This window comes from Desarmillaria tabescens (genome assembly GCF_030435595.1).
Source record: "Desarmillaria tabescens strain CCBAS 213 chromosome Unknown EV420scaffold_49, whole genome shotgun sequence".
Classification (NCBI taxonomy): domain Eukaryota; kingdom Fungi; phylum Basidiomycota; class Agaricomycetes; order Agaricales; family Physalacriaceae; genus Desarmillaria; species Desarmillaria tabescens.
This window is the reverse complement of record NW_026848348.1, coordinates 115,569-141,666: the sequence shown is the minus strand read 5'-3', so window position 1 is coordinate 141,666 and position 26,098 is coordinate 115,569. Positions and strand designations below refer to the sequence as shown.

Below are 26,098 nucleotides of genomic sequence, written 5' to 3'. Positions count from 1 at the left end.
TCATCATCTCTCACCGATAAAGTAAAACGAAGCTTGCAGACTGACGGATGAATCAGATTCATGACAGACACATAATGAGTAAAAAGAAAAGCAAAACAAGTGGACACATTGGGAATTGAACCCAACACCTCCCGCAGATTTCAACAAGTGCTAAGCGGGCGTGATAAACCAACTACACCATGTGCCCATATGATGACATATCACCGCAGCACACACCTCGCGAGAGCGTATTACAACTTCGCTAACTGTCTTCCCCTCGCAAGTATATGTTTGATAGACTCCTGTCGGCTACCATTAGAGCATAAAAGCTGAGAGAAATCGTAGACACCAACCTCGTACGCCTCGGGTACCTCCGTCCGATTTAAGGGCTCCGTCTGCACCCGGGCCCAGAGCGCTTCGTACACCTTTCCGTCATATACACCCAAGGCACTACACCCGACATCATCAGACCCACTCATGATCAAGATAAAATAATAGACAGACCTATCGAGTTCCCAATCTGAAAATCCAAATGCATCCGTAAGTCCAATGGCATTCGGGAGCAATTCTTGACAGGTCCTCGAAATCGCCTTGCGCAAAGTCCTAGTCTGGTCACTGTTGATGAGATTGAATGTTAACAAGTCTGTCAAGGATCCTTCAACTGCCGAAAGTAGGTACTGAGCCAGAGAATCCTGTCAATATCATCAAGCAAAGGATAGAGGCATGCTTACAAGCATAAACAACCCTTTCAACACCAAGGCATTATCGGCTCTCAACGAGCTCTCTACAGTGCTGATCATGCCCAGTACCTGCGTTGCTACGAATGCCTCAGCAACGCCTTTCGATACCCGCTGCGTGATACTGGTGTCCGAATGATCATCTGTTTCCGCCGCATCCCTCACCAGCGATGCAGCACGCCATTCAAGTAGCAGTACAACCTCGTTTGGGTCCTGCCACGAAGGAACAGGAACCTCTTGTCCTCTGTGGAGAAGTCGAAGATACTGCGAAAAGGGCGAAAGCGACGAGCTATCGTTCTTTGAGGATTTGAGTGCTGCGCGCAGGACCTGTTTATCTAGGACAAAATTCTCTCCTTCAAATCTGCCGATGCCTCAGTGACGCCATACACTCCAAAAAAAAGAGGTGCATACGTCACACTGGGAAGGTAATCCGCATAGATTTTGCCTACTCCTGCAAAGGCACTGTATCCATGCCCTCCCATAGACCGTCTCGCCGATTCGATGTCGTCCATAGTTGTCGCCGTACACAAGACTTTGAGTCCGCTGGTGATGGCATGCATTTCAGGCAACATAGACATATCTCCAGACGCTAGCTTCCGCGAGAAGGCGTTGAACGATTTCAACTACAGGATGATTAGCAGCTGTCCTATTAACCCGAACAAGGACATACCATGTTTCGTCCCAAGAGCATATACACGTACGCTCGCGAGAGGATAGTTAGTAGTCGGCCATATACGGACGGATACATGATAACTTGATGCTCAAGGCCATCTGGCCCTTTCTCCCCTTGTCGACGTACAGTGGCATACCGTATGGCGATCGTAATAGCTATTCTGGATGTCAGTAAAAGTTCAGAGTCCTACATATCAGACACACCTCGAGCTACCGCAGTCCCTGAATGATGTATCATTCTACAAACAAAGACATCAAGCCAACGCCGGAATCTTAAAGTGAGAGACTCGTACCCAGAACGTATGTACATCATCTAACAATAACATCTCAGTTATGGAGCAATTCAACGAGAGACGATCCTTACTCCGCCGTAGCTCAGTTTCGCGTGAGGTGGTTTGACATAAGTACCGTCTTCAGTAACCTGAGCGAACTTGGAGAGCATGTTTTCCTTTGGTATCCGGTAGTGCTCAAATCGTGCGTAACCATTATCAACAGAATTGTATCCGTTCATAGCCTTCGGGCCTGTTGAAAGTTTAGAAGATATATCATCCAAGTCCCTAAGAAACGTACCGATATCACCTGCAATGATGCCAGGCAAAAGCTTATGGTCGTCTGTTGAGCCGAATGAGCAACCTGGATACTCGGGAGCAATAGGACAGACGAACCTAAAGATCGAAGCGGCACGAAGAAAAGATGGGGCCCCATATCCTTACCCCCAGGCAGGATCAGCTTTGCTTGTAATACTCCGTGAGTCGCGGTCTTCCCAAGCGCTCCAATCCACCATTTCGTACTCGTAAGCGTAGGCGAGTGAATCTCGAACTCCTGCGTCTCTGGAATAAAAGTCGCCGTCGTTTCTAGCTGAGTGACGTTGGAACCGTGGCCGAGCTCTGTTTGTAGGTAACATCCAAGGACGCCACGAGTAGCCACCAATTTCCCGTACTTTTCCAAAAGGATGGGTGATCCTTGGCCACTGATGACAGGTTCAAAGGCTAGAAATATATAGATTGGTGTGACGGAAATCATAAAGATAATACCGAACGTACCATCGCTATGTAAACCTGAAGGAAGGCGGTCATCTAGTACTGAAAAGGCGACTGCGGTATCATCTTTCGTCCATCCCAAATCCTGCTCGATTTGATATATGCGATTTGTTATCCGTTGCCCACGATGGTATGCTTCCGTTCGTGTGATGAAAGGTCTATTTCGTATGAGGACAGAACAAGATATCCTCTTCGAAGCTCACCTTTTCGCTTTGTCAAACACAGGGTCATTAGAAAGAATTTTTTCAATTCTCTGCTTTTGCTCCCAGCGCTCGAGCCCATCTACGTCATATATGAGCATTTAAAGGTAAAATACCAAAACGAAGACTACTTGCCGTATACCAAGTTCCTCACTGCTGCAATATCGATGGTACTGGCCTCGCGTGCATTCTTCATGTCGCTGGCGTTCTGCATGGTGGAAGTTGATAAAAAAGCGCTGTCAGCGTTCGGCCGAGTTATATAAATCTATTAATCCGGCTTGATGGGTAACCGAACCGAAACGAAAACCGGAATCGGATGGAAGACTAGAAATTTCGCACTCAACGGGTAAGATGTTGTCTTTTCCTGCATAGCTGCGTCATGAATGGGAAAATCGAGGCAATATTGGAGAGCAATGATATGGTCGTGAACTGAGAGGGAGAAGTCACAGGTATCACGCTTCTCGTCACAATAACACGTCTGTGGCGTGGGAACATGGTACTTCACCCTTTTTTTGCATGGATTCCGGTGTCAATATTCTTTCCAAATTTCTCCCTTGGAATTCCTTACGCTTGATGGTTCAAAAATGAAGCACAGGTCCTGATTGGGTTCTGAGATTTCCTCTCAGCTAAATTCCAAGCGGCTCAAATGGTCCAAATATCTACAGGCTACAAGTACCACTGCACCGGTACTAGGTACAATTTGACGAGGGAACAACAAGACCTTAAAAGGTTTCGTTTCAAGACGCTCTTTCTCCGTCCTTAAACGCAGGCCGGTAAGACGACACGAAAAACTTTCCCCCCTTTGAAAAAATGAGATTAACCTTACAGCTTGTTTTACCGCTGCCAGAATCAAGGCTGAAAAATCCAGTCCGAAAGTGAAACTTGTTATTTCTTATTCCCCCTTGGCCTCAATGGCCAGATCAATGCAAAAACCAATGGTGCGTGAACGTTCGTGAAACAGCAATGCCGTACTTCAAAATACACTTGTTTCGACTGGACAGTAATTCATTGATGACTCCCACAAGCACCGCATCTTCAATTGAGTTTCGATTTTGAGAAGGGATCCTACTGAGATTCTACCGCCGCTCTTTGCTGATACGTTCAAATTCAAGTTCGAAATATAGAGAACGTGCGTTCCAGGTTGTTTGTCACAAGGTTACTTAGTACTGACCGACTGTCTACCCCAGAGTCTGTCTATGTCTTACATATTTGTAGGCAGTAGCCGGCTGATCACTGATTCTTTCAAGCCCAACCTTCGTCGTGTGTCTGCAATACTGCTGTCCCCTTTATCTGTAGCCGTAAGAACGTTGGTCTTCTTTGAAACATTGCGCTTGATCTTCGGGTATTTTTGCCCTGCTGTGGAGCGCCTACAAGCAGCAATACGATATAGTTAGCTTTCGCGACATGAGATAGGACGCCTTTAGATCGGCATATTGTCGATCTGGGGTGCCTGTCGTCACGCGGCGTGGAAACAGTAACCATGGGCTGCGAATTACATTTTAAAAGCCATTGGTGAGCTCCTCACACAGAAGCCATATTCGTTGCTAGCTGGAAAGCTGCTGTGGATTTATACGATTCCTTTGTCTATGTGTTGATCTCTCTTTAAGGCAGGGTGATTTTACACGCGACGCAATGCATGACCTTGGACTTTCCGACGCAATCATTCTCGCCGATCACAAAACATCGCATCACGGCCCAGCGCTCGTGTACCACATGCTCGATGTGCAATTCGTAAGTCCACTCCTTACCTCGCTCAGGTCATGAAACCAGTGATAAAGACATGAAACATAGCACTTCACGTATAAAAGCAGGTCGATATGAGGTCTAGAGGATCATCATCCTTCGTTTCTCTTCATTCCTTCTCTTACTTTCCTTTGCACTTTACTGCACGATGTTCACGCCTGCTGCCGTGAGTGCCATCCCATCCTATAGCCTATCACCTGGCCTAACACGCGCCGATTCTAGTTTATTACTCTTTTGACTGCCCTTTCTGGCGTCACTGCTCTGCCTTTCAGCGAGCTTGTCGGGATCCTTCCCAGGGATATTGCCCACATCGCTGTAGACGAGGCCCGTGGACACTATCTCGCCTTCAAGCGGGATGGTTCTCTCTACGGTAGATATCCTGTCGATGCCGAGTCCAATGGTCTCGAGCGCCGTGCCGCCAGTCAATGTGGGCAGCTCTCAGTCGATGAAGCCAAAACACGTCAGTCAGAACTCTCTCTTCCATATTCTATGACGCTAAACGCCATTCGTACAGTGCCGGGATGGAATGCCATTGAGCAGTACGCCAACAATAACTGGGGCGATGGCTCCCGCACCGTTGTTACGAACCCTAGCGATGTGAGATCCGCTGTTTCCTCGCTTCATACGGTCATTGCCTGACTATTCCTCCAGTACGTCGACAGCCCTGCCCAGGTCTGCATTACCGACGACGTTGTCGAGCTCAGTTTCTCCGGTACGTTCAACTGTATCATTCTTTCTATTTTGATTCTGATCCATGGACAGGTGACCCGGTCTGCCAGACGCACACTACCACTTCTGCGGGTAGCCTTGTTGGTACCGAGGGTGAAGTCGACATCGAAGTCGACCAAGGCTTCAACACTGATACTTCTTACACCGTCACTAGTATGTTTTCTGATCTCTCTTTTGGCCATTCCATTATCGATTTGGCATCCAGCTGCTTCAACTATTGGCGTTTCCGACACGCTCTCCGTCAAAGTTGGCGTTCCAGAAGTAGCAGAGGTCACTGAGGCCCTGACCATCTCTACCGAAGTTACGGATACCACTTCGAGCACGTACGTTGTACTATCTTTGAGACCAGAGTGCATACGCTAAGACAAGCTATTAGCTTCGACGTGTCCTACAATGACGTGAGTAAAGTTACTATCAAGATGACTGCTCCAGAGGGCAAGACTTGCACTGCTACGGTTAGCTTTTTTCGTCCCAGTATTTACGGTTAGCTGACTGCCCCCATCTTAGACTAGTACCAAGACTTGTAACATCCAAGCCACTGGAAACATCCGTTATCTCGCAAGTGGATGGGTTTGGTTCAACTACGACGACGAGACTGATGGTCACTACAAATGTTTGTACATTTCTACCTCTGTTTACGGGGTCTGACACATGATTTCAGGGGCTGTTAGCATCGAGGCGGTCCTCACGAACCAGGATGACCGCTCCAGCTTCGCCGAGTTCAAGGGCTCTATGGCTGCGAATACTCAGACCAGTTACGCGGGCACCTGCGTTTAAACGCGTCTCCATGATTCCAAAATTTAAGCTTTAAGACTTCAGCTTTATACGGGCTTTATATGCATTTTTTTTTCTTTTTAAATTCAGGCATTGATATATATTACTTTATTCTTCTTCTAGCTCGTATACCATTACTTTTTACCGTTCACAATACATGGGCTTTCCTGCGTCGTTATCGGACGCAGGCTTTACATCGGGGCCGAAAGCTTCTGACAAGTGAATTACCGAGCAAACTCATAAACGTGATTCACACCGACAATCTACATAATTTTCATTCAAATCGCACCAATCATCAACGTTTCAACCACCACATCATGATAATAGGTGATGTTTGTTAGAACACATTCAAGTTCCAGCCTTAGGTCGAAGCGTGTGAAAATTCTGTGAAGGGTTCAAGAGCTCATGGCACAGCCACGCCACTGGCTAAATTTGAACACCCATCCCATTTAAAACAAAGCGCAGTCTATCGTTACATTCTTGCTGTTTCTGTTCGTCGCCACTTTTTGGCGCATCTTCCGTATCACCTAATACCCAAAGCAATGGGTAACATGTGTTTCATGGAAAACCCCGAAGAACAGCTTATTTAACTGGCGCCATGATGCCCACAAAAAAAGTCCGTACCCTTTTTCTATACGCAATTTTTATCAAGGTTTGTTCATGCTATTAAATAAGAACTCGTAGATGATCCGTTCTCTATGACCACCGTGGCAGAAAAACTCACGTGGGGCACCGGTTCAGGCTGATATATCGTCCGCATCAATGTTTCTCGGGTGGTATTGGTGAACATAGCAACGGAGGCGCTTTGTGCGTCGAATGTAACCGTCAGCCTATTCACTGGCCATATCCAGAAATCTTTTTCACGGATGAGTCCTGCTTTTCTCTGAAATCTATGTCTAGGCATGTGGGACGCATATTGATTGTACTCGGAAATCAGGCGCTTTATTCTTCTTTGGTGCTCACAAGGTGCGTTATTATGTGTATCAAATGCTGATCAGTTGTACCGGAAATTTTCTCGGTGCGGGAAAAAGAACAGATCATCATTCTCATTGCTGACAATTGAAAACACGGTTCCTGCTTCTCTAATATGATGCTAATTTTGCGGTGGATTACAATGAATTTGATGTCCAAAGACCACCGTGAACTGACCTGCTGAAGTCACTGGGCTACCTCTAACACCGAGAGAATCATTTTATCCGGATGGCTTGAGCCACCATCTCAGGAAGCCTTGAAGCAGGGTGCGCTTTACCATTTTCACGTTGGTTTGCATGTTAAAACTTGCCAGTCCATCTCCTGTATCCCCTTCAAGTTCACAAACTGTGGCTAGACCTCAAATGTTGCTTTGATATTCATCGATGTCGATCCGTTGATTATCGCATTTGAATGCTCTGCGCTGGTCTGACTTCCGACGATGGCGTCAACTGTGTCATCCGCTACGAGTTCACAGCTTCCAGCACCGCTCGTTGTCTTCCATCTCATGATGATCAGACCGAATTCAATACCCGGATGGGCACTCTTTTTTACTCAAATAGCGGAATACAATCCTCAAGTTTGGTATATTCTATAGCCCAGAGGCTGTGATTTTTTCTCTTATCCTCTGCCTCAATGGTAAACATATCGCTCGACAATACGCTTGGTGTATTCTTTATTGGTGCTACATTGTCCAACATGTAAGTTTCGAGTCTAGTTCTCACCGCCAGCTTAATGAATAATGTGTCTGTCCCGGGCAGTCTGTTTGGAATAACAAGTCTACAATCCGCAATATACTATAAAAATTACCCTAGTGACGGATGGATCTATAAAGTCTCGGTAGGAGCGCCCATCATGCAGCTCGGAAGATGATACTGATTCTGCTGACAATGAACAGGTGGGGATTATCTGGTAGATTTTCTGGACTCAACGTGCATTTTGAAGTATCTGAAATTCATGCATAGGGTCCTGGATGCACTCGATGTTGCAGTCACCACCCACGCTTCATACTTCTATTCTATTACGAACTTCGGCCATCTGCCAGCTCTTACTCAACGCGACATTGTTTGGTATGTTCCAGTTGATTATCTGTTCTTCACTGGTTTATTTCGCTTAGGAGCCTTAAGGTTTGTGTTCTGCTCGATGCGGATCATAGTATCTGAATCTCACGTTTAATGATAGCTGCACATCTTGCTTTGTGTATGTGCCTAATCGTTCGGATCTATTCATTGCAATTCTGAATTTTTATTCAGGTCCTCGTCCGAATTTCTGTTCAAGCGTGAGGAATTACACTTTACCCGTTCGCGTCCAGTTTCAAATTCGTCTCCTGTGCAGGGTGTACGCTCTACGCTTATGGAAACGTACGTTTTCGTCTTGATGCCTAACGTCGCCTTTAACCTGTACAATCAGTTGGACAAGTCCTTCATCGAATCCTACCGTGGTTGACTGTATGTGAAACGAATTCAGGTTATCGTTACTGCTGGCAATGCTGGTACGGAGAAACCTGCAGTGCTCGAGTATAACCCCGTTATTGACAAACATAACTCCTTGCTAGGTTGCGGGATATGTGAGTCTTCCTACCACCATTTGCATGATATATCATTCTGATTCATCCTGTAGATCTTATTAAAGATGTGTATGAACTTACCTTTTCCTCGCTATCTGTTGCCGATAATATTTTCAATAGCTATTTGGTATCCAGCTTCTCCAAAACACCGACCATTGAGGTGCGCTTTCGAAAGCAATATCATTCCAAACGCACCATCTTACTCCGATGTCAGAGCGCTCTTATCTCCATGTTTGTATCAAGTGTAGTAGCCGAGTTCGTAGTATCTATCGCTATGTGCTACTGTCTGGACCGGACTACTTCAGTCTTTCCCAAGTCAGTTGTTGTTTACGCGTTTTGAATACTTGTTTAACGCCCCTACAGCACCATTACGACACTTCTCACATTGATGCGGATGATTCTAATGTCAGGGTTTATTACCAGGTAGGCAAAGTCAATTATATGTTTGTTTCGCGACCGCCTCAATCTGGCACACATAGCTTTTACTCAATTGTTATTCTCACTACGGTATGCGGAATAATTTCCGAGCCGTCCTGGTGCTTGATCAACAGAGTTTGGCGCTAATGCATACGCCGTAGTTTCTCCTCTGGCCAAATACTCTCATATTCCTCGGCGTCGACTGTTTACTTCCCAAATGTCAGTCAATTTGACTCGGAGACATCGTACTGACCTTGGTCTTTATTTTTTAGTATTCATTAACTCCTTGTTAGCTATGTACGTATTAAACTTATGACGCTCATGGATGTTCACTTACGATGGCAGGCTTAATGCACGGAGGGAGTTCAGAAACGTTGACAATTCCTTCCGCCTACCAACGATTGTCTCTTCAGGATTGACATCTGAAAGCGCGAGCGGCCACCGTGCGAATAACGTATGTTTCTATAATCCGCATTTCCATTCAATATAATTGATATAACGGACTTATAGCAGGCCACTGTTGTATCAATGAAGATTGAATCGGAAACTGTTTAATTCTCACTTATTTCTCATTGCATTTGAGCCATTATCTTCGATCCTGACCACATGCAGCCCATGTTTAGACTACTGTAACCGCTTGGTAACCTCCACCACTGCATCGCGTCCGTTTGATATTTGATATTATCATATGCTGTTCATCACATAGCCGATTTTTCTTGACTCAATGAACTTACTTCAAGTCTTCAAACTTGAACTCCAAGAACAGCATATTCTTCACGTGATCATCAACGACGCGAAAGTGGTGTGGCAAAGATTTGCTTTTCCCCAGTTGGCAGTAGCTTGCCTAATGCGACTATGATCTTTCCTTAGGCCTGAGGGCCCTTTCTAACTTGTTGTGTCCAGTCTATTACAAGTGCCTGCCGCGTGCCGAGGCGAGTACGACCTTGCTGAATCTTGTCCTTGAACCCTATTGCTGTCTCTTTCGAGTCGACCTTTTCATTGGCAATGCTCCCGACTCAAAACATGTAAGGAAACACTGAAAGCGACGATTCCTCGTCGGGTTGATCTACGTAAGTCATACCAATATGTTACGAAGTGTTTGCGTGGCACGTCTGCTTCTTTGAACACCGATATACCAGTCGTATACCTCGCAGATCATTTGTACATTGAAAAATCCACACTGCATAGTGCCAAACCATCTCTAATAAGAGTCCCCGAACTCAGACCCATAATCTATTCCAAAATTCCGACCGGTGTCACGACGCCGTGCGCTCGTTCGCCAGATGTCGATACGTCATGTCCGCGCAAAAGTCGTCGTCCAGGGAGAGGCTGGGGTGCGAGGTGTACAATAACAGCTAGACGCAAAGGATCTCGATCCGTAACGAAGACAGTCGACATCGTGCGACGTGCGTACTATGTCCAGTTTACCCTAGCCCTATACTCCTTGTATCCCCAACAATACCCCGACGCCATGCTCTCGCTTGCCGGACGTCGATACATGGCGTCGAGGTAAAACCAGTCCCTCCTAAGACTACCTGCCGTCCCTACCCTATGCGAAGTTTCGCCGTGGGTGTGTTCACCGGTTTTGGAATACATCGTCTAGGCGCAGACGTCTTGCTTGCCGGAAGACGATCCATTGTCTCCAGCCAAAACTCGGACACCTACACACCAGGATGGGGTGGGGTCATATTTCGCGCAGTCTCCAGGCATACTCACTCCCTCCTCGCACCAGACAGGAGGCAACGTCCTCTTCTACTTTCCAACAACGCACGTTACTAGCCATTGAAAGACCAGCGCAGCGGGAACAGGTAGACGTCGTTGAGTGGTAGGGGATGACGCAATATCGGAAGGGAATGTCCGACTGAAGGAGGGTCGTGGGGATGGGTCATTGGGTTGGGGTTGATGTCGATTTGTCATAGTGTGGTGGATACGTGGCAAGTGGGAGGAGAGAATAGCAGAATCTAGTGAACGGATAAGGATCAATGGCGTAGAGCACTAACAGATGTACTCACCAGTATCATATTGGACTGCGTGCATCATGCGCAAACCTGAATATAATATATCGATGGCGGCTGAAAGCTTCATCAGGACCATGAACAGTAGATGGGCGAGCTCATTCCCATATAGGCTTACGAGATAGGTGGTCCAGGCGATCACACCTAGCTCCGCGGTCCTGGTCATCCTTGGCTATTCCCTCTGCCAGAAAAGCATTCAGTTTCCACTCTGCCTCGCCTTTTCCTGTATTTTCCCCCTGGACGAGCTCCTTTAGTACCTCGACTATCACCTTGTGGTCCTTTTACAAGCTTGTACCGATCCTCGTCTTGCGGGCTGATATACGTGATAATGATCTTGTTGGGTACAATGTTCTCGTGTATTGAGCATGGGATGCCAAAGGGAGACTTTCCCTCTGCAAGTGTCCAGAGACGAAGTTAGAAAGTGTGCTTCTTGTTGGTGGCAAGAAGGACAGATGCAGTGTTAATTGTGCTAGGACAGCACAGCGAGTAGTACTAGTCCTCGTAAGTGGAACAGACTATAAAGTGCGACGCATGAGCATCAGCGAAGGGAAATACGGAGAAGGTATTAGTCACTCACGATCCAATTCTTAAGCAATTCTCCAGATGTTCAGGTTCAAACGTTCAATATTCAATGTTGCGAGGCGACTTTTTGAAGCTAGTGCTGCAGGTGCGATAGAGTCGAGATGGTAAACGGCTGAGTACTGAGTACTGAGTCTTGACATGCTGCACGGCTACGTTGTATTTGTTTGGTTTTGGCAGATGCGAGAGTAGGAAGAGGACTGCTGGATTGAGCACAGCCACCTATTTGTACTTAATTGCTTTTGGCAGACGACGGAAATGGAAACTTTATGACTGTGGGTTGACCTTGCTTTTCAGCAAGGTAATGCCCACAGTGTACATGTTCGTAGCAAAAAAGAACTTGAACTTGAAATACCCTTCGCTGAAGGTATTTCTTCCCCCGCAAACTTTTTCCCGACGACCGTACTGACGTATAAGTTCAGATTTAATTTGCCGATGACTGTGGTAGTTACCGTGGCGCGATGACCATTGATCCAGAATTCACCGCTTTTCCTCACCACAACTATGTTCAGAGATAAGTTCGCCTTCTGTGGACGGGGATCGAAGACGTTATTTGATTAGAATTGAACAGAATGGAAGCGGATCATTCTAATAAAAATTCCTCCTCCTCCTCAAGCGTGCACAAGCCGAAGATGTGCTCTTCACCGCGATGGTACGGCCGCACGAAATGGAATCGAGTTTCAGGGTGCCTCCGCGCGTTTATGTATGTCCCGTCCCTATGCCTAGACCCCCTCTTTCGGGTACGGCATAATGGAAATTACCCTCGGGGTAGGTTGCTGATTCAGCGTTTATTGCAATTGGTAATCTAGCTTCGCTGACTGATTCGCCGCCCTCTACACCATTACAGTGTTACACCCATTTGCGTGTTTTCCGACCGTACCGGTAAATACGGCTCTCCTCGATGAATCATCAACGCCCAGGGACAAGACGCGTCTCGATGCGTTATGAAGGGATCGATGACTGGACACCACCCTAGGGTTTACGTTGCGGTATAAAAGTGCTCAATCCGCTCGTCAGGCTTTCCTTATCGCGTATTCATCGCGTACACAACACCACCATGTCTACCAGCAGATTATTCCAGCCCATTACCGTTGGACGTCTCTCCCTCTCTCACCGAGTCGTCTTGGCTCCTATGACGCGACTTCGTGTGAATCCAGTTACATTTTCCCCTTTACTACCTTCAGTGAAGGATTACTATGTCCAACGGGCCAAGGTGCCAGGCACGCTTCTCATCACCGAGGGTACAATTATCGCGCCCAAAGCCTCTGGGTTTCCGGGAGCACCAGAAATATGGACTGAAGAGCAGATCTCCGCGTGGAAAGAGGTGGCTTATTTCTGTTTAGTATAGGCATTCCGCTAACCTGACTTATGTCACGTAGGTCGTCGATGGCGTACATGCCCAGGGAAGCTATATCTACCTACAAATCGCTGCTATGGGACGTCAGGCATCGCCGGATTTCCTCAAGTCTCGCGACCCTACGTTCCCACATGTAGGACCTTCGGCGCTGCCGCTTGCACCTGGCGCGCCTATCCCCCGTGAGATGACTAAAGAGGAGATCAACGAACATATAGAGTTCTTTGGCATTGCTGCGGCCAATGCGGTGCACAAGGCTGGGTTCGATGGTGTTGAGGTTCATGGGGCCAATGGGTTTCTTGTGGATCAGTTCTTACAGAGCACGAGCAATATTAGAGATGATGAGTATGGTGGGAATGTCGAAAAACGGGTGAGGTTCCCATTAGAAGTTATTGAACGGATAGTCAAGGAGGTCGGGGCAGATAGGGTGGGACTTAGGTTGAGTCCGTGGAATCGCAGTGCAGGTGCATATTGAATCTTGATCGTGATAATATGTCAGGATGCTGATAGACTCTTCTCTATAGGAATGCGAATGGAGGACCCTATACCGACCTTTTCGCATCTGGTTACGCGGGTAAAGGAGGTGTATCCTGACCTTGCATTCATGCATGTCATCGAGGCCCGCAGTAGACGGTTTCACTGATTTGTCCCCAGAAGATATCAAGGAGTTCGAAACAAATGACTTTATTAGAGAAATTTGGGCACCTAAGCCACTCATTTCTGCTGGTGGTTATACGAGAGACTCGGGTACCCAGACCGCCGACGAGAAGGGAGATCTTATTGCTTACGGCAGATGGTATATCTCCAATGTGGGTGTTTCTTTCATTGATTAAGAATGACTGGCTCATTTTATTTAATTAGCCTGACCTTCCGACGAGATTAGAGAAGAATATTCCGCTTGCGAAGTACGATCGTCCTACGTTTTATGTTTCTGGAGATACCAGCGGTGTAGGATTTACTGACTATCCATTTGCTCAATGATTTATATATATCTATGATCAAGCTTTATAGACAAGTTAAAGGTATTAGATTATTCAACATACAACTATGAATTCATTTCACGTTCTGGATTGCCGATTCTGCCACTGTACGATTTTTAGGTCTTTTCTTTCAGACCTTGAATAATTTCATGATTTATTGCAGTCCGCAACTTTTTTGGCCCCGTGATACTATCGACAGACTATTTTCCGACTCTAGTACACGTCTCGGAATTGTCGCCAACTATTTGTCTTCAACCTGAGAAGAAAGCACGAATACCGCACAAAGTCTTGTCTGTAGAAAGAGATAGGGTTGAATTAAATTAGTATCATTGGACATCATGATAGTCAATTACGTTTCTGTAACAGTAAGCCTGAGCAAATATTTTAGCGCAGCGGTAAGTAACTGCGAAGACAAGCGAAGACTCGTTCAAGACTGGTTTGTCGCCTTTGCGCCTTTGCCTTCCTGCGAACTTCACTTTCGATTTTTCAGACTCTTGCATAGTATGATGCATACTGTTTCGTGGGGCGCCCCGTATATTCACAATCGCGGAAATCAATGAATAATTGATTGTTGAAGCTTGGACGAAGCTCAAATCTCAAGGTGGCGTTTGCCGGCTCGGACTGATGCTCGCTGCCGGCAATTGTGAAGCCTAGTTTACACGCCACAGGCGCGCAAACAGTCCGTGACTTCACGACCGCTGTCAGACAGCGACCACCTGGCCCAGTGCCGGCACCTAATCTCATCCCCTTCATCCGACCCTCCTGAAAGGTAAATCTCAGACTAGCTGTTGACAATGTAGACGAACTGAACTACAAAGCCTTTCATCACGGCTTTGTGCAGCGCGCGCGCAATCGTCTAGACTATTGGCTTTGCAGTATCTCCCCCGCACTTTGCAGTTTCCATGTCTAGATTCCCTCTTTTCAGGTACAGCGCGCTGAGTTTTACCCTTGGGGATCAGGATAAGTTGCTGATTCAGCCTTTGTTGCAATTAGTCACCTAGGACAACGACTGATTCACGCCATCGGATACACTATCTTTAATACATTAACCGAACGCCCCGGACAATACGTTATTTGTCCTGACTGAATCAGTAGCACCGTTCCAGGGGCAACAAGACGCGTGTCGATGCCTTACAAACGGTTCAGTGGTAGGCTACGGTCGTCGCTAGCTTGAAGGGTCCCTGTTAGCACTCAAGTATAAATATGCTTCTATGAACCTATGGAATTTTCTTCATACAAGGGGTCAGCAATGTCTTCCAGCAAACTTTTTGAACCAATCACTGTTGGACGGCTTTCTTTATCTCGCCGAGTCGTCCTGGCCCCTTTGTCGCGGCTTCGCTCAGACCTGACCACTGCTGCTCCCTTACTCCCTTCAGTACAAGAATACTACGTCCAACGCGCTAAGACTCCCGGAACACTTCTCATCAGCGAGGGCACAGTCATAGCACCCAAAGCTTCTGGGTACCCTGGAGCACCAGAGATCTGGAGTGATGAGCAGATCGCTTCCTGGAAAGAGGTACTCTATTACTTCGAATTAACTCTTGATTAACTCATTTCATTAACACATACATTATGCAGGTCGTCGACGGCGTACACGCTCAGGGAAGCTATATATACATGCAAATTGCTGCTATAGGGCGTCAGGCTTCTCCAGGTGCCCTCATATCTCGTGATCCCGCGATCCCTCATGTTGGAGCATCAGCTCTACCCCCTACGCCTGACGCGCCCGTTCCTCGAGCGATGACAAAAGAGGAGATCAAGGAACATATAGACTTCTTTGGCATTGCCGCGGCGAATGCGGTGCACAAGGCTGGGTTTGACGGTGTCGAGATTCATGGGGCAAATGGGGTCCTTGTTGACGAGTTTCTACAAAGCGTGAGTAATGTCCGGGATGACGAGTATGGCGGAAGTATGGAGAACCGAGTGAGGTTTCCATTAGAGGTGTTGGGGTGCATCGTCAAGGAAGTGGGGGCGGACAGGGTAGGAATCAGGCTGAGCCCGCGGAGTCGTAATGGAGGTAAGGTATATTTTCTGACACGAAAGGTTACTGATAATTCTTTTGTAGGAATGGGAATGGAGGATCCCGTACCGACATTTTCATATCTGGTAACAAGGGTGAAGGAATTATATCCTGATCTCGCATACGTTCATGTTATCGAGGCTCGTGTCGATGGTATCACTGACCGGACCAAGGAAGAGATCAAGGAGGTGGAGAATAATGTTTTCATTCGGAAAATATGGTCTCCTAGACCTCTCATTTCTGCTGGTGGATATACGAGAGAGACAGGAATGCAAATTGCTGATGAGAAGGGTGACCTTATTGCTTATGGCAGGTGGTTTATATCGAACGTAAGCCCATGCTCTTCATTCAACTGTTAATTTTTGTAGCTCATTTTGTCTTGTTAGCCTGACCTTCCTACGAGGTTGGAAAGGAATATTCCCCTCACAAAGTATGACCACTCGACGTTTTATATGCCTGGAGATGCGAGCGGTGTAGGCTATACTGATTACCCGTTCCGCTCAGTGAATTAGATATTTGTTTGTAGGTTCAACATCCGCTAGTGCCAACACATGATGATACCCAAATACCGTTCTCCAGGATATTACCTTTATTGCACACCATAGAACGAACATTTTTATCTTCCTAGTCCGACAGATCTTAATTGACTTTCATGATGTAAACAAGTAATCTGCAACTATCGCTAGTTGAACCCAAGTTAAACCCCAGTCGTTCCTCAGATCATTGCACAATGAGTTTTGCTTCTATCTACCTATGCCTTCAAGTTATCCTCTGAGTTTTCGTTAAGAAAACGGGAAGTTCTCGTTATTCCGGTGCTCTCGGTCCGCTATTCCGTCTCTTTGTTTGGTTTCGATCACCAAACTTTACTGCACGCTGCGGTCATCACATTCCTTCATCATTACCACCATCATCTTCTTCGACGAGCAATGCCGACTATAGCTGCAGTTGCGCCTGGAGGTGATTTACTTACCTTTAACCTTATACGGACCTTCTGACTTGGATTGCAGAGCCAAAAGCATCACCAAAGCCACAGCCTATCGGAAATGTTCCTATGATTCTTCTCTTGACAACGTGTGTCGCTTGTGTCGTCTTTTTACTGTGGCGGCGGGCGAACCAACTCAAATCTGTGATATCCCATCAGTACGGCTCATATTGACTACACCTCGGTACTATATAAATTTGCTCCCTCTAGACTGAAGACATGGCGACAAACGGAAGGCCAGATACGATTAAGTACTGACGATGGTCCTGCAGCGACTGAGTTTCTTGAGGATGACTATGATGATGATGATAACGAAGACCTGACGTTGGTGGAGGATGTGGGGGGGAGGTTGATGCAGAAAAAGTCTTCCGTTGCCGAAGCAGCGCAGAACAGGAATGCAGGCTGAACGCATTTCTATGAGTGTATAATTATGGTACGTGGCTTCATCATATAATTCGATCAAGCTAATTCTCTTTCGGTAGATTAGATTAGGATTTATACCCCATATAATGCCAACTGCTAATAAATTCAAACGTTTGCGGAAAGCACTTCTGTCGTGTCTCTGTTAGCGATGCTACACCTTGAAATGAAGACTATGTTCCTTGCAGGTGTTTCCGTGTCCTTCCTAGTCACGATTTATTAGTATTGACGATGTTCTTGCAGTGAAGAAGCGTTTGGTGGGTGAATATGATAATGACAACGAGGACCTGACTTTGGCGGCCGAGGAGAGGTTTTAGTAGATGCATGCTCCAAGGATAAGGAGCACTTTCTTAAGCCTCTGCAAGATCGTCGAGGCTGATTGACTTTGCCAAGCCCTACCAGGCTCCACTTTTAAAGCACCACTCCACCACAATGACCGTCATCGCGCTACCACCACTGGCATACCCGTCCACTACCCTGTTCCACCCACCAACAGCGTGGGTTTCTGGGCAGGAATTAGCTTGGGTGAATGCCGAGTCCTGTCACTCGACCGACGCCTGTGTTGGACGTCAGCCCATGGCCCGTGCGCCATGTCTGACGATTAGAAATCTCATCGCCCATCAAACCCGCTTTCATGTTTTCGAGAACGGTGTCTTGCATACAGTTTCCTTTCTTCAAGCAGGGCTTTCAGACCTTCGGGCACATCTGTCTCACCTTTGCTGGTGCGGACGACTTACCGAAGGCGCTGGATATCCGTGTTCATTCCCATAGCAATCACACCCCCTACCATCGACCAACTTAACTACCACCTATCGTGCATCATGGCTCCTTGTTTCCCTTCTTCACGTCCAGATACTCCGCTTGAGTCATCTCCCCCGGCTACCTCATCCTCAAACGATCGCAGATTATCTCCACTCACCAATCTTCATGTTCCAAAGGAATGCCACCTGCCACCTGTCTCCTTCGTTGGCTATGTCACACATCGTCTACGTCTCCATCCTGCTCATCTGCGCTGACCCTCTTCTCCTTCCAACCGCAGTTCGGAAGTTACGCTTTGACGACCTCGATTGTTATGTCCACTGGTGGTCTCCTTTGTGAAGGAGCTCACTAGGTTCGTGGTATTCGGTGGTTACGTCCGCTGTTGGTACCAAGGAGCTCACCAGTCTGGTGGTACACGGTGTTTCGTTCGCAGGCAGTCTCTTTTTCGAAGGAGCTTGCCTATTTCATTGTTCTTGGTTCCCGTTTCATCGTTCTCATGGGCTAAGGCTCGAGCATCGATGCAGGCATGCAGTTCTGCGAAATAGTGGACCACTAGTGGACCTCGTTTGTTGTGCTCACCTGATGCTTGTGTTTTGTTCCTACAGTCTGTGGTTTGTTGATTCTTGATGGATGATTCTCATTCTTAAAGGAGTCATACACTACACCGGATTTTCGAGGTGCACGCCAATGCTAACCGGTTCTCCGTACTCGATCGTGCTTTGTTATCTATGTTCTATCTCATCCCCATCACTTTTCATGCAATTGTGTACCCTGCGAAGAGTTCTACTCTGCGAGACACACTCAACAGTGTGATTATAACGGTATGAGCCTTTGCAGCCACAGCGCATAGTTTGCCACGTCAGGCCTGTGGGCCCGGCCGTTCCTTATTGAGACCTGGCACCGGTAACACCACCACCACCTGGAGTGAGTCCATAGTCCCGTCTTATTTGCAGTGCCAGTTTTTCTGACGGAAGCTGAAATTTGAAGGACGTGCGGCAAGGTGTCTCATCCTCGTTCCAATGTTAGAGTGAGATTTATGAAAAAAGAAATCTTCTGCTCCTGAAGCGACACAGAGCAGGAATGGAAATTGGATGTATTTCTGAATTTACAGTTTTGGTATGCGGTCTTTGTCATACAATGAAGGCGGCTGATTCTTCCTCAGTAGGTATGCCATGTAATGTCAGTGTCAGCTGATAATGTACGATTTTAATCATCAAGGACCGGGAAGTGCTGCCTATACCAGCGACGCTAAGGCTTCAGCTGCAGCAGAATATGTTCGTGAGTGGTTCTGTGGCTTGTCAAGTCAAGATATTTTGGGTTCGCTGATCCCGATAATACAGCGCGCATAACCACTTATTCTTAGTCCAACATCTTTGATAAAGTCTTCCACCGAATAGCCGCCGGCCCTCCGCTTCTCGCCATATGACTTGCTCAACTCCTCACCTGCCTGGCGAAACGTCCGAGGTTTCCCCACCTACATATATCTTTAAACCTCTTCGACGTTCTTGTCGAGGTTCAAGATGCTGGCGTTGGTGTTATTTGCATCTCTCACCGCCACTTTGGTTCGTGCAATCGGCCAACCGAAATGCGTGGCGACCGAACCTTCTCCTTCGACGTTTTCTGTCTTTCAGCAGGGTCATGCTTCTACCATCCTCCTCTCGGCCGACGAATGGCAAGGTGTTCAACTTGCAGCAAACGACTTGTCATCCGACATCGAAAAGGTCACCGGTGTTAGGCCGACCGTTGCGAATTCGAGCGACCAGTCACCCTCGCATCCCATCATAGTCGGTACATTGGGAAAGTCAACTCTCATCGAACAAGTTGTGAACGTGACCGGTTTGAATGTCTCGAGTATCGAAGGCCAATGGGAATCGTTCATGACGGCCATCGTCGACAACCCGATATCCGGAGTGGAAACCGCGTATGTGATTATAGGATCTGATAAACGAGGGACAATATACGCGTTGTATGAACACTCTGAACAAATGGGGGTGTCTCCGTGGTATTGGTATGTCCTGTCATCTTGTCAGTTAACGTTCATTTATTCCATTTTTAGGTGGGCAGACGTGCCTACGGCGGGCCGCTTAGAGATCTTTTTGATATCATGCGCTCATGGACCGCCTACTGTGAAATACCGAGGAATATTTCTGAACGATGAGCAACCGTGTCTGCAAAACTGGGCTGCGGAAAAGTTTACGAATGGAACTGGTGCCGCGCTGACAGGCTCGCCTTTCAATCATTTGTTTTATACTAAATTGTGGGTCGCCCGTTTTGTTCGGCCTGATTTCGTCGTGCCGACAGCTTCCTCCTTTAGGTATAAGCTCTTGCTTCGTTTGAAGGCGAATTATCTCTGGCCAGGTTTCTATCCTTTTTGTGTGTCCACGAGGCTGAAAATAACTCTTTATTCTTAAGCACAGTGGAGCAGGTATGTTTGATAGTGCGTTTAAGTTCATGTTCAATATATGATATATCTTTAGTGCTTTCGCTGTCGACGATCCTGAAAGCCAGCGACTGGCTGATGTCTACGGAGTCGTGATGGGTACCAGGTAAGTAAGTGCTGTACCTAATATTCTAAGACCTAAAGGATCGCAGCCATGAAGAACCTATGACGCGGTCTACGCCGGTTGAGTGGGATCTATTCGGCACTGGCGATTGGAATTACACGACAAATTCTCAAAACATTTATCAGTTTTGGGTGGAAGGGGTCGAGCGTGCAAAACCTTATGAGACCATATACACCATAGGCATGAGAGGCGCTGGCGATCGTGAGGAACAATAGTTATGCCTCCTCTGTGCTGGTGCTGATAATTTCGGAACAGTTCCCTTGAGCGAGACAACTAATATCGAACTCCTGGAGAAAATCGTCGCAGATCAACGACAAATCTTGACTGACGTTTTTTCCAAATGTGAGCGTGGAAACGATCCCTCAGGTTTGGACACTATGTAAATTCGACACTTCTCTTGGGAGACCCCTCATTCATTTGTTTCCACAGACCAGGAGGTGGAGGGCTACTATGACGATGGGATGAGAGTCCCCGATGATGTTACTCTTCTTTGGGCGGACGACACGTTAGTGACTAGCACTAAAGGTTGACTTGGTTCTGATCACATGGGGATGCTAGGTGGGGAAACATGCGCCGCTACCCCGTCGAGAGTGAGCGGAATCGTAGCGGAGGCGCCGGTGTTTATTATCATGTAAGAGGGTTTCTTAGGTTTTGAGTCCTGTGCTGATGCTTCCCCGTCATAGTACGATCTCGTTAGTCTGTTCTGTGAAATGAGTAACCGAAGATACTAATAGTCTGAGTAATATAGGTTGGCCCTCCCAGAGATTACAAATGGATTACTGTAAGATCCCTTCCAACGCGAAGATATTCCGGGAATTATTTATTCTTTTTCGCAGACCACTCAACTATCCAAGGTGGAACAATATTTGGCCTCGCACGGAAGAAGTACTGATCACCTTCAGGTCTATGAACAAATGTCGATAGCAGTGGAGCGCGACGCAACACGCATTTGGATAGTCAACGTTGGTGATCTCAAGCCATACGAATTATCGACAGAGTTTTTCTTATCATATGCGTGGGACGCGTCCCTCTGGAACCCTGATAACCTGAACACCTTTGTGTCGAGTTGGGCACAACGAGAATTCGGTTTGTCAGTTCCTGACGCTGATATTGTGCAAGACGTCATCGCCAATCTGACGCGGTTCAACGCGAGACGCAAGCCAGAGCTCTGGAACTCGACGACATATAGTCTTGTCAACTATCGGGAGTAAGCTAGGTCTTCCTCCCATTTATTGGTGATACCAACTCGAGGGTCCTTGCAGGGCAGAAACCGTTGTAGCAGCATGGGATACGCTTGTCGGTGCAGCAACAAAGATATACGATCAACTTCCTGAGGAAACGAAACCGTCATTCTTCCAGCTGGTCTATCATCCAGTCGTCGCAAGCGCCAATCTGGGTAAGATGCTCATCTCAGCAGGACTGAACAATCTACGTGCCTCCCAAGCGCGTCTGAGTACGAATGACCTTGGCGGACCAGGTGCAGGAGTTTTTTGACATTGATTATGAGCTGGAGACAGGAATATCACTACGCTGCTTGATGGTGAGTAGATTCGCGAACCATTGTCTTCTGTTTGCTGATAATTTGTTGCGTAGGTAAATGGGATCAGTGAGTGTGTTCGATGTACATCGATACCATGCTCTGACAGTGGTGACAGTATGATGGATCAGACGCGTCGGTTCCCTTTTCAGATACCATATCACCCGATACTGAGTCTTGGACGTAGATGTTGGGTATTACTATTGGCAGCAGCCAATGATGAATTCGTCAGTCGTCTTTTTTGCTCATCATAGACTTATTCCTAACGCGGTAGAAATAGAATGCCTCCCATCACGCGAGTCCCGCCAAAGAAACAAGCCTTGGCTGGTGTAATGAGGATCGCACCTGAAGGCACATTAGGAGCTTGGTTCGTCCACACGCTAACCATACTGTACTGTTGCGGACTAACCAGTTATGACCCTAGGCCTGGTGATAACCCCTAATCAGTGTGCACAAGGATACAACTGCCCTCCACCAACAATTGTCTTGGATTCCTTCGATACCTTCCAGAATCGATTCATCGACGTGGGCGCCGGTGGTCCTGTCCCGTTCACATTCAGTATCATCACCAATGCATCCTGGGTAGTGCTCAATGCGACTCATGGTGAAGTGTCACCAGAGGATCCAGAACAACGCGTGTACATCTCTGTGTCCGACTGGAATACACTCGATGCGGGGGACTCCTATGCTAACATCACGTTCACCGCACATGCAGAAGGCCAACCTGATCTCTCTGTACCTGTCTTCTTCGTTGCCCATAATACAATGCCTAGCTTGGCGTCTGATTTCAGTGGTATGCTTCTTCATTTCAGATTCGACGGGGACGACCTGTCTGACGTTCTGTTAGGATTCGTGGAAGGTGCAGGAGTGGTTTCGATGGAAGCTGCGCATGCGATTCGCAATACGTCAGTTGATGGCGTCTACTGGAGAGAGTTGCCAGGCATTGGACGCACGCTCTCTGGGATGACACCGTGGCCTCGAACTGGACATGATGGAGGGAATTTTACTGCAGGTTCAGGACCGTCTCTGTAAGTTTCTCGGCGTTGACCTGACCCGGAGGTGCTTATTCTGTTTCTAGGGAATATGATTTCTTCACCTTCAACAACATGACTGAGGCGACGCCCGTGGCTGTATATGTCTCTCCGTCACTGAATGCGAACGGGCTGGATCGACCTCTCGGGGTCGCGATAGCGCTAGACGGGGAAGTCATATCGTCATATTTCATACCTCCCTCCGCTCCGGGTACCGAGCCAGCAGCATGGGGCGGTTACGACGGGTTTGTCGCTAACTCTATTGTTCCGATACAGTTATCATTTACCGGAATCGAACCTGGCTCACACACCTTGAAGGTTAGTCATCCCTTTCGGTGACTTGTATTTGCTCTAACGCTTTCGGTTCCGAAAGATATTTATGATCGAGCCGGCAGTAGTTGTGCAGAAAATTGTCATTGGTATGCGCTTGCGTTTGTATGTACGTATAAATGCAGCTGACACTAATTGTCATAGATGTCGGTGGTCTGGAATCAAGCTATCTAGGCCCTCCCGAGAGCATCTTAATGTAATTCATATGAGGACCGTCGTTGTTTTCGCTACTTGCTAAAAAATAATTTACACAAATAATAAGTACTTTTAGATACACCGATCAAGATATTAGAACTGACGAGGACTATTACGTTGTCAGAGTTATCAGAATCGTACTGGGGCTACATAGATATACATCCTCCATCCCTCCATTGTCGAATAATCCTGGTTTACACGGGTTGCATTCTTTTGACCTGCCGTTCCCAGGTAAGGGAAGAAATACACATAATATCAATCGTTTTAAAAGGCCAGGTCACCCAGTTCCCACCCGTTCGAGCGGGGCCACTTGTCAGACCCATATCATCTAGGAGATCGTCGGTGTATTGCGGCCAACTGTGGCGCATCGTAAGTTCACTGATCCATCAAAACGAGGTGAAGAAAAAAAAACAGTACCTCCAAAACGCGATATCAGAGCAATGACTGGGATTGGTCCAGTGCAACATGTCCGGATATCTCCGGCGAAGCCACGCCGAAGATCGTTCAGTGGCTTCGATAGCTTGTCGGGGCGAACGAGGAATTTCGAGGAAATGATCACCGAGGAAGTATGATGAGATCCAATGAGCTGTGGTTTCGAAAACAAACCCGTTGTTCGTGGAAAACTGAGAGGGAGCGGTGTTAGAGTGGAGGACAACGGTGATTACATGACTTTCCGCTCACCACTGCACCGTTGATCGCGAAGTCTCGCTTGAGGATATTCTTCGCGGGAACTATGCCCCGATACACGCAGGACGTCCACTGTCTGCTATCGGGATGCGTGGTAGGCGGGTCCTTCAGAGACGTGTACTCCCACTCTTTGGCGTATGTCACGTCAGATACGTATTGCGGAGGATGGGAGCCCAGGCCGAGCTCATTAGCGGTTTCATCTGCGACAACTCGTGAGACGATATTGCTAAGAAACGAACGGGCATCTCACCATCAAATATATGAGACCATGATGATTGGTATCCGGTAGCGAGGACAAGAGCATCCGCGCGAACGGTGCTGCCATCGCTTAGGACGATCGAATGACCGTCGTCACCGAACGCAACGGCACGAGCAGGCGCAATGATACCAATCTTGCCATCGTTCGCAAGCGAGTGGAAGCCAGTTATTACGTCGAGATACCTCGTCGTTGACGCGCAGACTCCAGAACACGTCTTGCGAAAGTCGTAGAGGAGAGCCCTCGGGTATGTGAAAAGCGCGGTACTGCAGGCAAACGTCGCTTAGCAAAGGAATCAGTGATAGGACGCGACGACGTACTGATTGATTTTGAATATAATTAAAAAGGCCTCGAACGGTGCGACCTCCTAGCCACGTTTTGTGTAAAAATCGTCTAAGCGACGCGCAAGTCAGGAACATGAGTGACATGATAGATTATGTACGCACTCCAAATTACTCCTGAGCTCAATATGAGGACTGAGGATACCTATTAACCTAAAATCCAGCTTCAGTGAGGGATAAATGAATGACAAGGGACGCAACGCACCGACTCTTTCTAACAAAATCTGGTATATGCATGTCCGACGCGACAAACGCATCCGTCTTCTCAAAGATCATGGACACGTTCCGTTGGCGTCCTTCGTGTGCCAAGTACGCTGCAATATCTTGCGCCGACTTGCCCCCTCCAATGACCACCACAGAACCAGGCCTCTCATCCGACACGGGTCTCACAGCACTCAACACGTCGTCCAGCCGCATACGGAAATCCGAAGAATGCACAATCGGGCCCTTGAAGCCTGCGAGCTTCGCAGATTCGGGGTTAAACGCCCTCGGTATGCGGGGTAGATGACATCCCTGTAGAAAGAAATGAGCCGTCTGGCACTAAATGGCATAGAAATGCATTCACCCCAGTACAAAGCACGACACGGTCAAACCCTAGGTCTCGCACCCCATCCTTGTCGCGTATCGTGACTACCCAGTTGGGCGGTTCAACTGCAAAAGGCGGTGTTGGTCTTCTCACGTTGATGACTTCAGTGTTGTAGCAAATGTGGTCTTTCAGGAACGTGTCGGCGAATTTCTCCATGTAGAAGAGCATGTCTTCGGCAGCTCAGACGGGTATCGCTGGCTTTACGGTCAGGGTGGCGGGGCATGGCAAGAGGAGAGAAACGATAGTCGCCGTAAACACTAATAATGCTCTTGTTATCAGGAAGAACGACGAAGAGAGGGAAATGGAGACACACTTGTTGATAAATACACCTGAATACACTTTATTATACTCCCATACGCCTCCTGGACAACTATCCTTCGTCAAGATGTGCACCTTAGTGAACCCATCCTGAAGTAAAGTGTGCGCCGTAATGAGCCCTGCAGCGCCAGAACCTATTATACATATCGACTGGCTGGTTCGGGGGTTGTGAGCGTTGATTTCTGCCGCAGAAGCATCATAGTAAGGATTGTCGAACATGGTGATAGTGGTGGTAGTGGATCGCGCTAGAGGGTGTCATACGAGGTCCGGTCTTTGGGGAGAGCGCTTTTTCAAACATCTAATTGACAACGGTGGTA

The 26,098-nt window shown here is 47.4% G+C and overlaps 8 protein-coding genes and 1 non-coding gene across 9 annotated transcripts; 6 read left to right on the top strand and 3 right to left on the bottom strand.

Annotated features, from left to right (window-relative positions):
- Positions 1-100: 100 nt before the first annotated feature.
- EV420DRAFT_t234 lies at positions 101-187 on the bottom strand. Its single transcript has one exon. It is a non-coding gene; the product is annotated as a tRNA-Ala (tRNA).
- Positions 147-3,073, bottom strand: EV420DRAFT_921769 (peroxisomal oxidase). Its single transcript, XM_060483996.1, has 14 exons — positions 2,764-3,073; positions 2,632-2,710; positions 2,432-2,586; positions 2,054-2,377; positions 1,959-2,000; positions 1,753-1,910; positions 1,682-1,701; positions 1,593-1,627; positions 1,387-1,544; positions 1,128-1,339; positions 711-1,077; positions 484-656; positions 333-429; positions 147-281 (listed from the first exon to the last, which is right to left on the bottom strand). Exons 1-14 carry the CDS (start codon positions 2,840-2,842, stop codon positions 231-233), a joined length of 1,950 nt encoding a protein of 649 aa, XP_060325532.1. The 5' UTR covers positions 2,843-3,073; the 3' UTR covers positions 147-230.
- A 1,446-nt stretch (positions 3,074-4,519) lies between these two features.
- Positions 4,520-6,115, top strand: EV420DRAFT_1751550 (uncharacterized protein; the record flags this gene model as incomplete). The annotated part of the gene is made up of 9 exons (XM_060480373.1): positions 4,520-4,537; positions 4,594-4,831; positions 4,886-4,968; positions 5,023-5,083; positions 5,134-5,253; positions 5,306-5,423; positions 5,477-5,555; positions 5,608-5,713; positions 5,762-6,115. 9 exons carry the CDS (start codon positions 4,520-4,522, stop codon positions 5,875-5,877), a joined length of 939 nt encoding a protein of 312 aa, XP_060325531.1. The 3' UTR covers positions 5,878-6,115.
- A 1,364-nt stretch (positions 6,116-7,479) lies between these two features.
- EV420DRAFT_1648347 (uncharacterized protein) lies at positions 7,480-9,382 on the top strand (the record flags this gene model as incomplete). Its single annotated transcript, XM_060478140.1, has 18 exons — positions 7,480-7,544; positions 7,605-7,683; positions 7,742-7,755; positions 7,809-7,913; positions 7,961-7,970; positions 8,026-8,043; positions 8,097-8,122; positions 8,179-8,204; positions 8,254-8,261; positions 8,311-8,410; positions 8,464-8,570; positions 8,625-8,725; positions 8,774-8,833; positions 8,890-8,917; positions 8,989-9,046; positions 9,100-9,124; positions 9,173-9,281; positions 9,341-9,382. 18 exons carry the CDS (start codon positions 7,480-7,482, stop codon positions 9,380-9,382), a joined length of 981 nt encoding a protein of 326 aa, XP_060325530.1.
- A 3,096-nt stretch (positions 9,383-12,478) lies between these two features.
- On the top strand, positions 12,479-14,063 carry EV420DRAFT_1717322 (uncharacterized protein; the record flags this gene model as incomplete). The annotated part of the gene is made up of 5 exons (XM_060479711.1): positions 12,479-12,745; positions 12,801-13,239; positions 13,300-13,401; positions 13,430-13,584; positions 13,637-14,063. 5 exons carry the CDS (start codon positions 12,479-12,481, stop codon positions 13,754-13,756), a joined length of 1,083 nt encoding a protein of 360 aa, XP_060325529.1. The 3' UTR covers positions 13,757-14,063.
- Positions 14,064-15,004: 941 nt separating this feature from the next.
- On the top strand, positions 15,005-16,287 carry EV420DRAFT_1648345 (uncharacterized protein; the record flags this gene model as incomplete). The annotated part of the gene is made up of 4 exons (XM_060478139.1): positions 15,005-15,271; positions 15,334-15,772; positions 15,821-16,104; positions 16,162-16,287. The coding sequence occupies 4 exons, from the start codon at positions 15,005-15,007 to the stop codon at positions 16,285-16,287; spliced, it is 1,116 nt and encodes a 371-aa protein (XP_060325528.1).
- A 344-nt stretch (positions 16,288-16,631) lies between these two features.
- On the top strand, positions 16,632-17,438 carry EV420DRAFT_921349 (uncharacterized protein). The gene is made up of 5 exons (XM_060483995.1): positions 16,632-16,732; positions 16,783-16,915; positions 16,968-17,190; positions 17,240-17,365; positions 17,421-17,438. Exons 1-3 carry the CDS (start codon positions 16,702-16,704, stop codon positions 17,161-17,163), a joined length of 360 nt encoding a protein of 119 aa, XP_060325527.1. The 5' UTR covers positions 16,632-16,701; the 3' UTR covers positions 17,164-17,190; positions 17,240-17,365; positions 17,421-17,438.
- Positions 17,439-19,456: 2,018 nt separating this feature from the next.
- On the top strand, positions 19,457-23,990 carry EV420DRAFT_1717306 (uncharacterized protein; the record flags this gene model as incomplete). Its single annotated transcript, XM_060479710.1, has 24 exons — positions 19,457-19,944; positions 19,993-20,309; positions 20,349-20,361; positions 20,414-20,482; positions 20,529-20,701; positions 20,756-20,866; positions 20,930-21,005; positions 21,059-21,131; positions 21,184-21,192; positions 21,249-21,281; positions 21,337-21,354; positions 21,403-21,707; positions 21,763-21,953; positions 22,008-22,040; positions 22,094-22,106; positions 22,156-22,172; positions 22,225-22,264; positions 22,318-22,366; positions 22,398-22,404; positions 22,462-22,830; positions 22,885-23,065; positions 23,116-23,386; positions 23,442-23,487; positions 23,543-23,990. 24 exons carry the CDS (start codon positions 19,457-19,459, stop codon positions 23,596-23,598), a joined length of 2,958 nt encoding a protein of 985 aa, XP_060325526.1. The 3' UTR covers positions 23,599-23,990.
- EV420DRAFT_1648342 (FAD/NAD-P-binding domain-containing protein) lies at positions 23,788-26,000 on the bottom strand (the record flags this gene model as incomplete). Its single annotated transcript, XM_060478138.1, has 11 exons — positions 23,788-23,950; positions 24,011-24,216; positions 24,275-24,480; positions 24,531-24,672; positions 24,722-24,802; positions 24,857-24,929; positions 24,983-25,030; positions 25,083-25,390; positions 25,443-25,633; positions 25,668-25,720; positions 25,777-26,000. The coding sequence occupies 11 exons, from the start codon at positions 25,998-26,000 to the stop codon at positions 23,788-23,790; spliced, it is 1,695 nt and encodes a 564-aa protein (XP_060325525.1).
- Positions 26,001-26,098: the final 98 nt, after the last annotated feature.

Coding starts and splice junctions, on each gene's coding strand:
- EV420DRAFT_921769 (XM_060483996.1), bottom strand. CDS start 2,842: ATGCAGAACGCCAGCGACATGAAGAATGCACGCGAGGCCAGTACCATC. Junction 1,078..1,127: donor GATTACCTTCCCAGTGTGAC/GTATGCACCTCT, acceptor AGGCATCGGCAG/ATTTGAAGGAGAGAATTTTG. Junction 657..710: donor TGAAAGGGTTGTTTATGCTT/GTAAGCATGCCT, acceptor TCTCTGGCTCAG/TACCTACTTTCGGCAGTTGA.
- EV420DRAFT_921349 (XM_060483995.1), top strand. CDS start 16,702: ATGCCGACTATAGCTGCAGTTGCGCCTGGAG. Junction 16,733..16,782: donor AGCTGCAGTTGCGCCTGGAG/GTGATTTACTTA, acceptor CTTGGATTGCAG/AGCCAAAAGCATCACCAAAG. Junction 16,916..16,967: donor AAATCTGTGATATCCCATCA/GTACGGCTCATA, acceptor TGCTCCCTCTAG/ACTGAAGACATGGCGACAAA.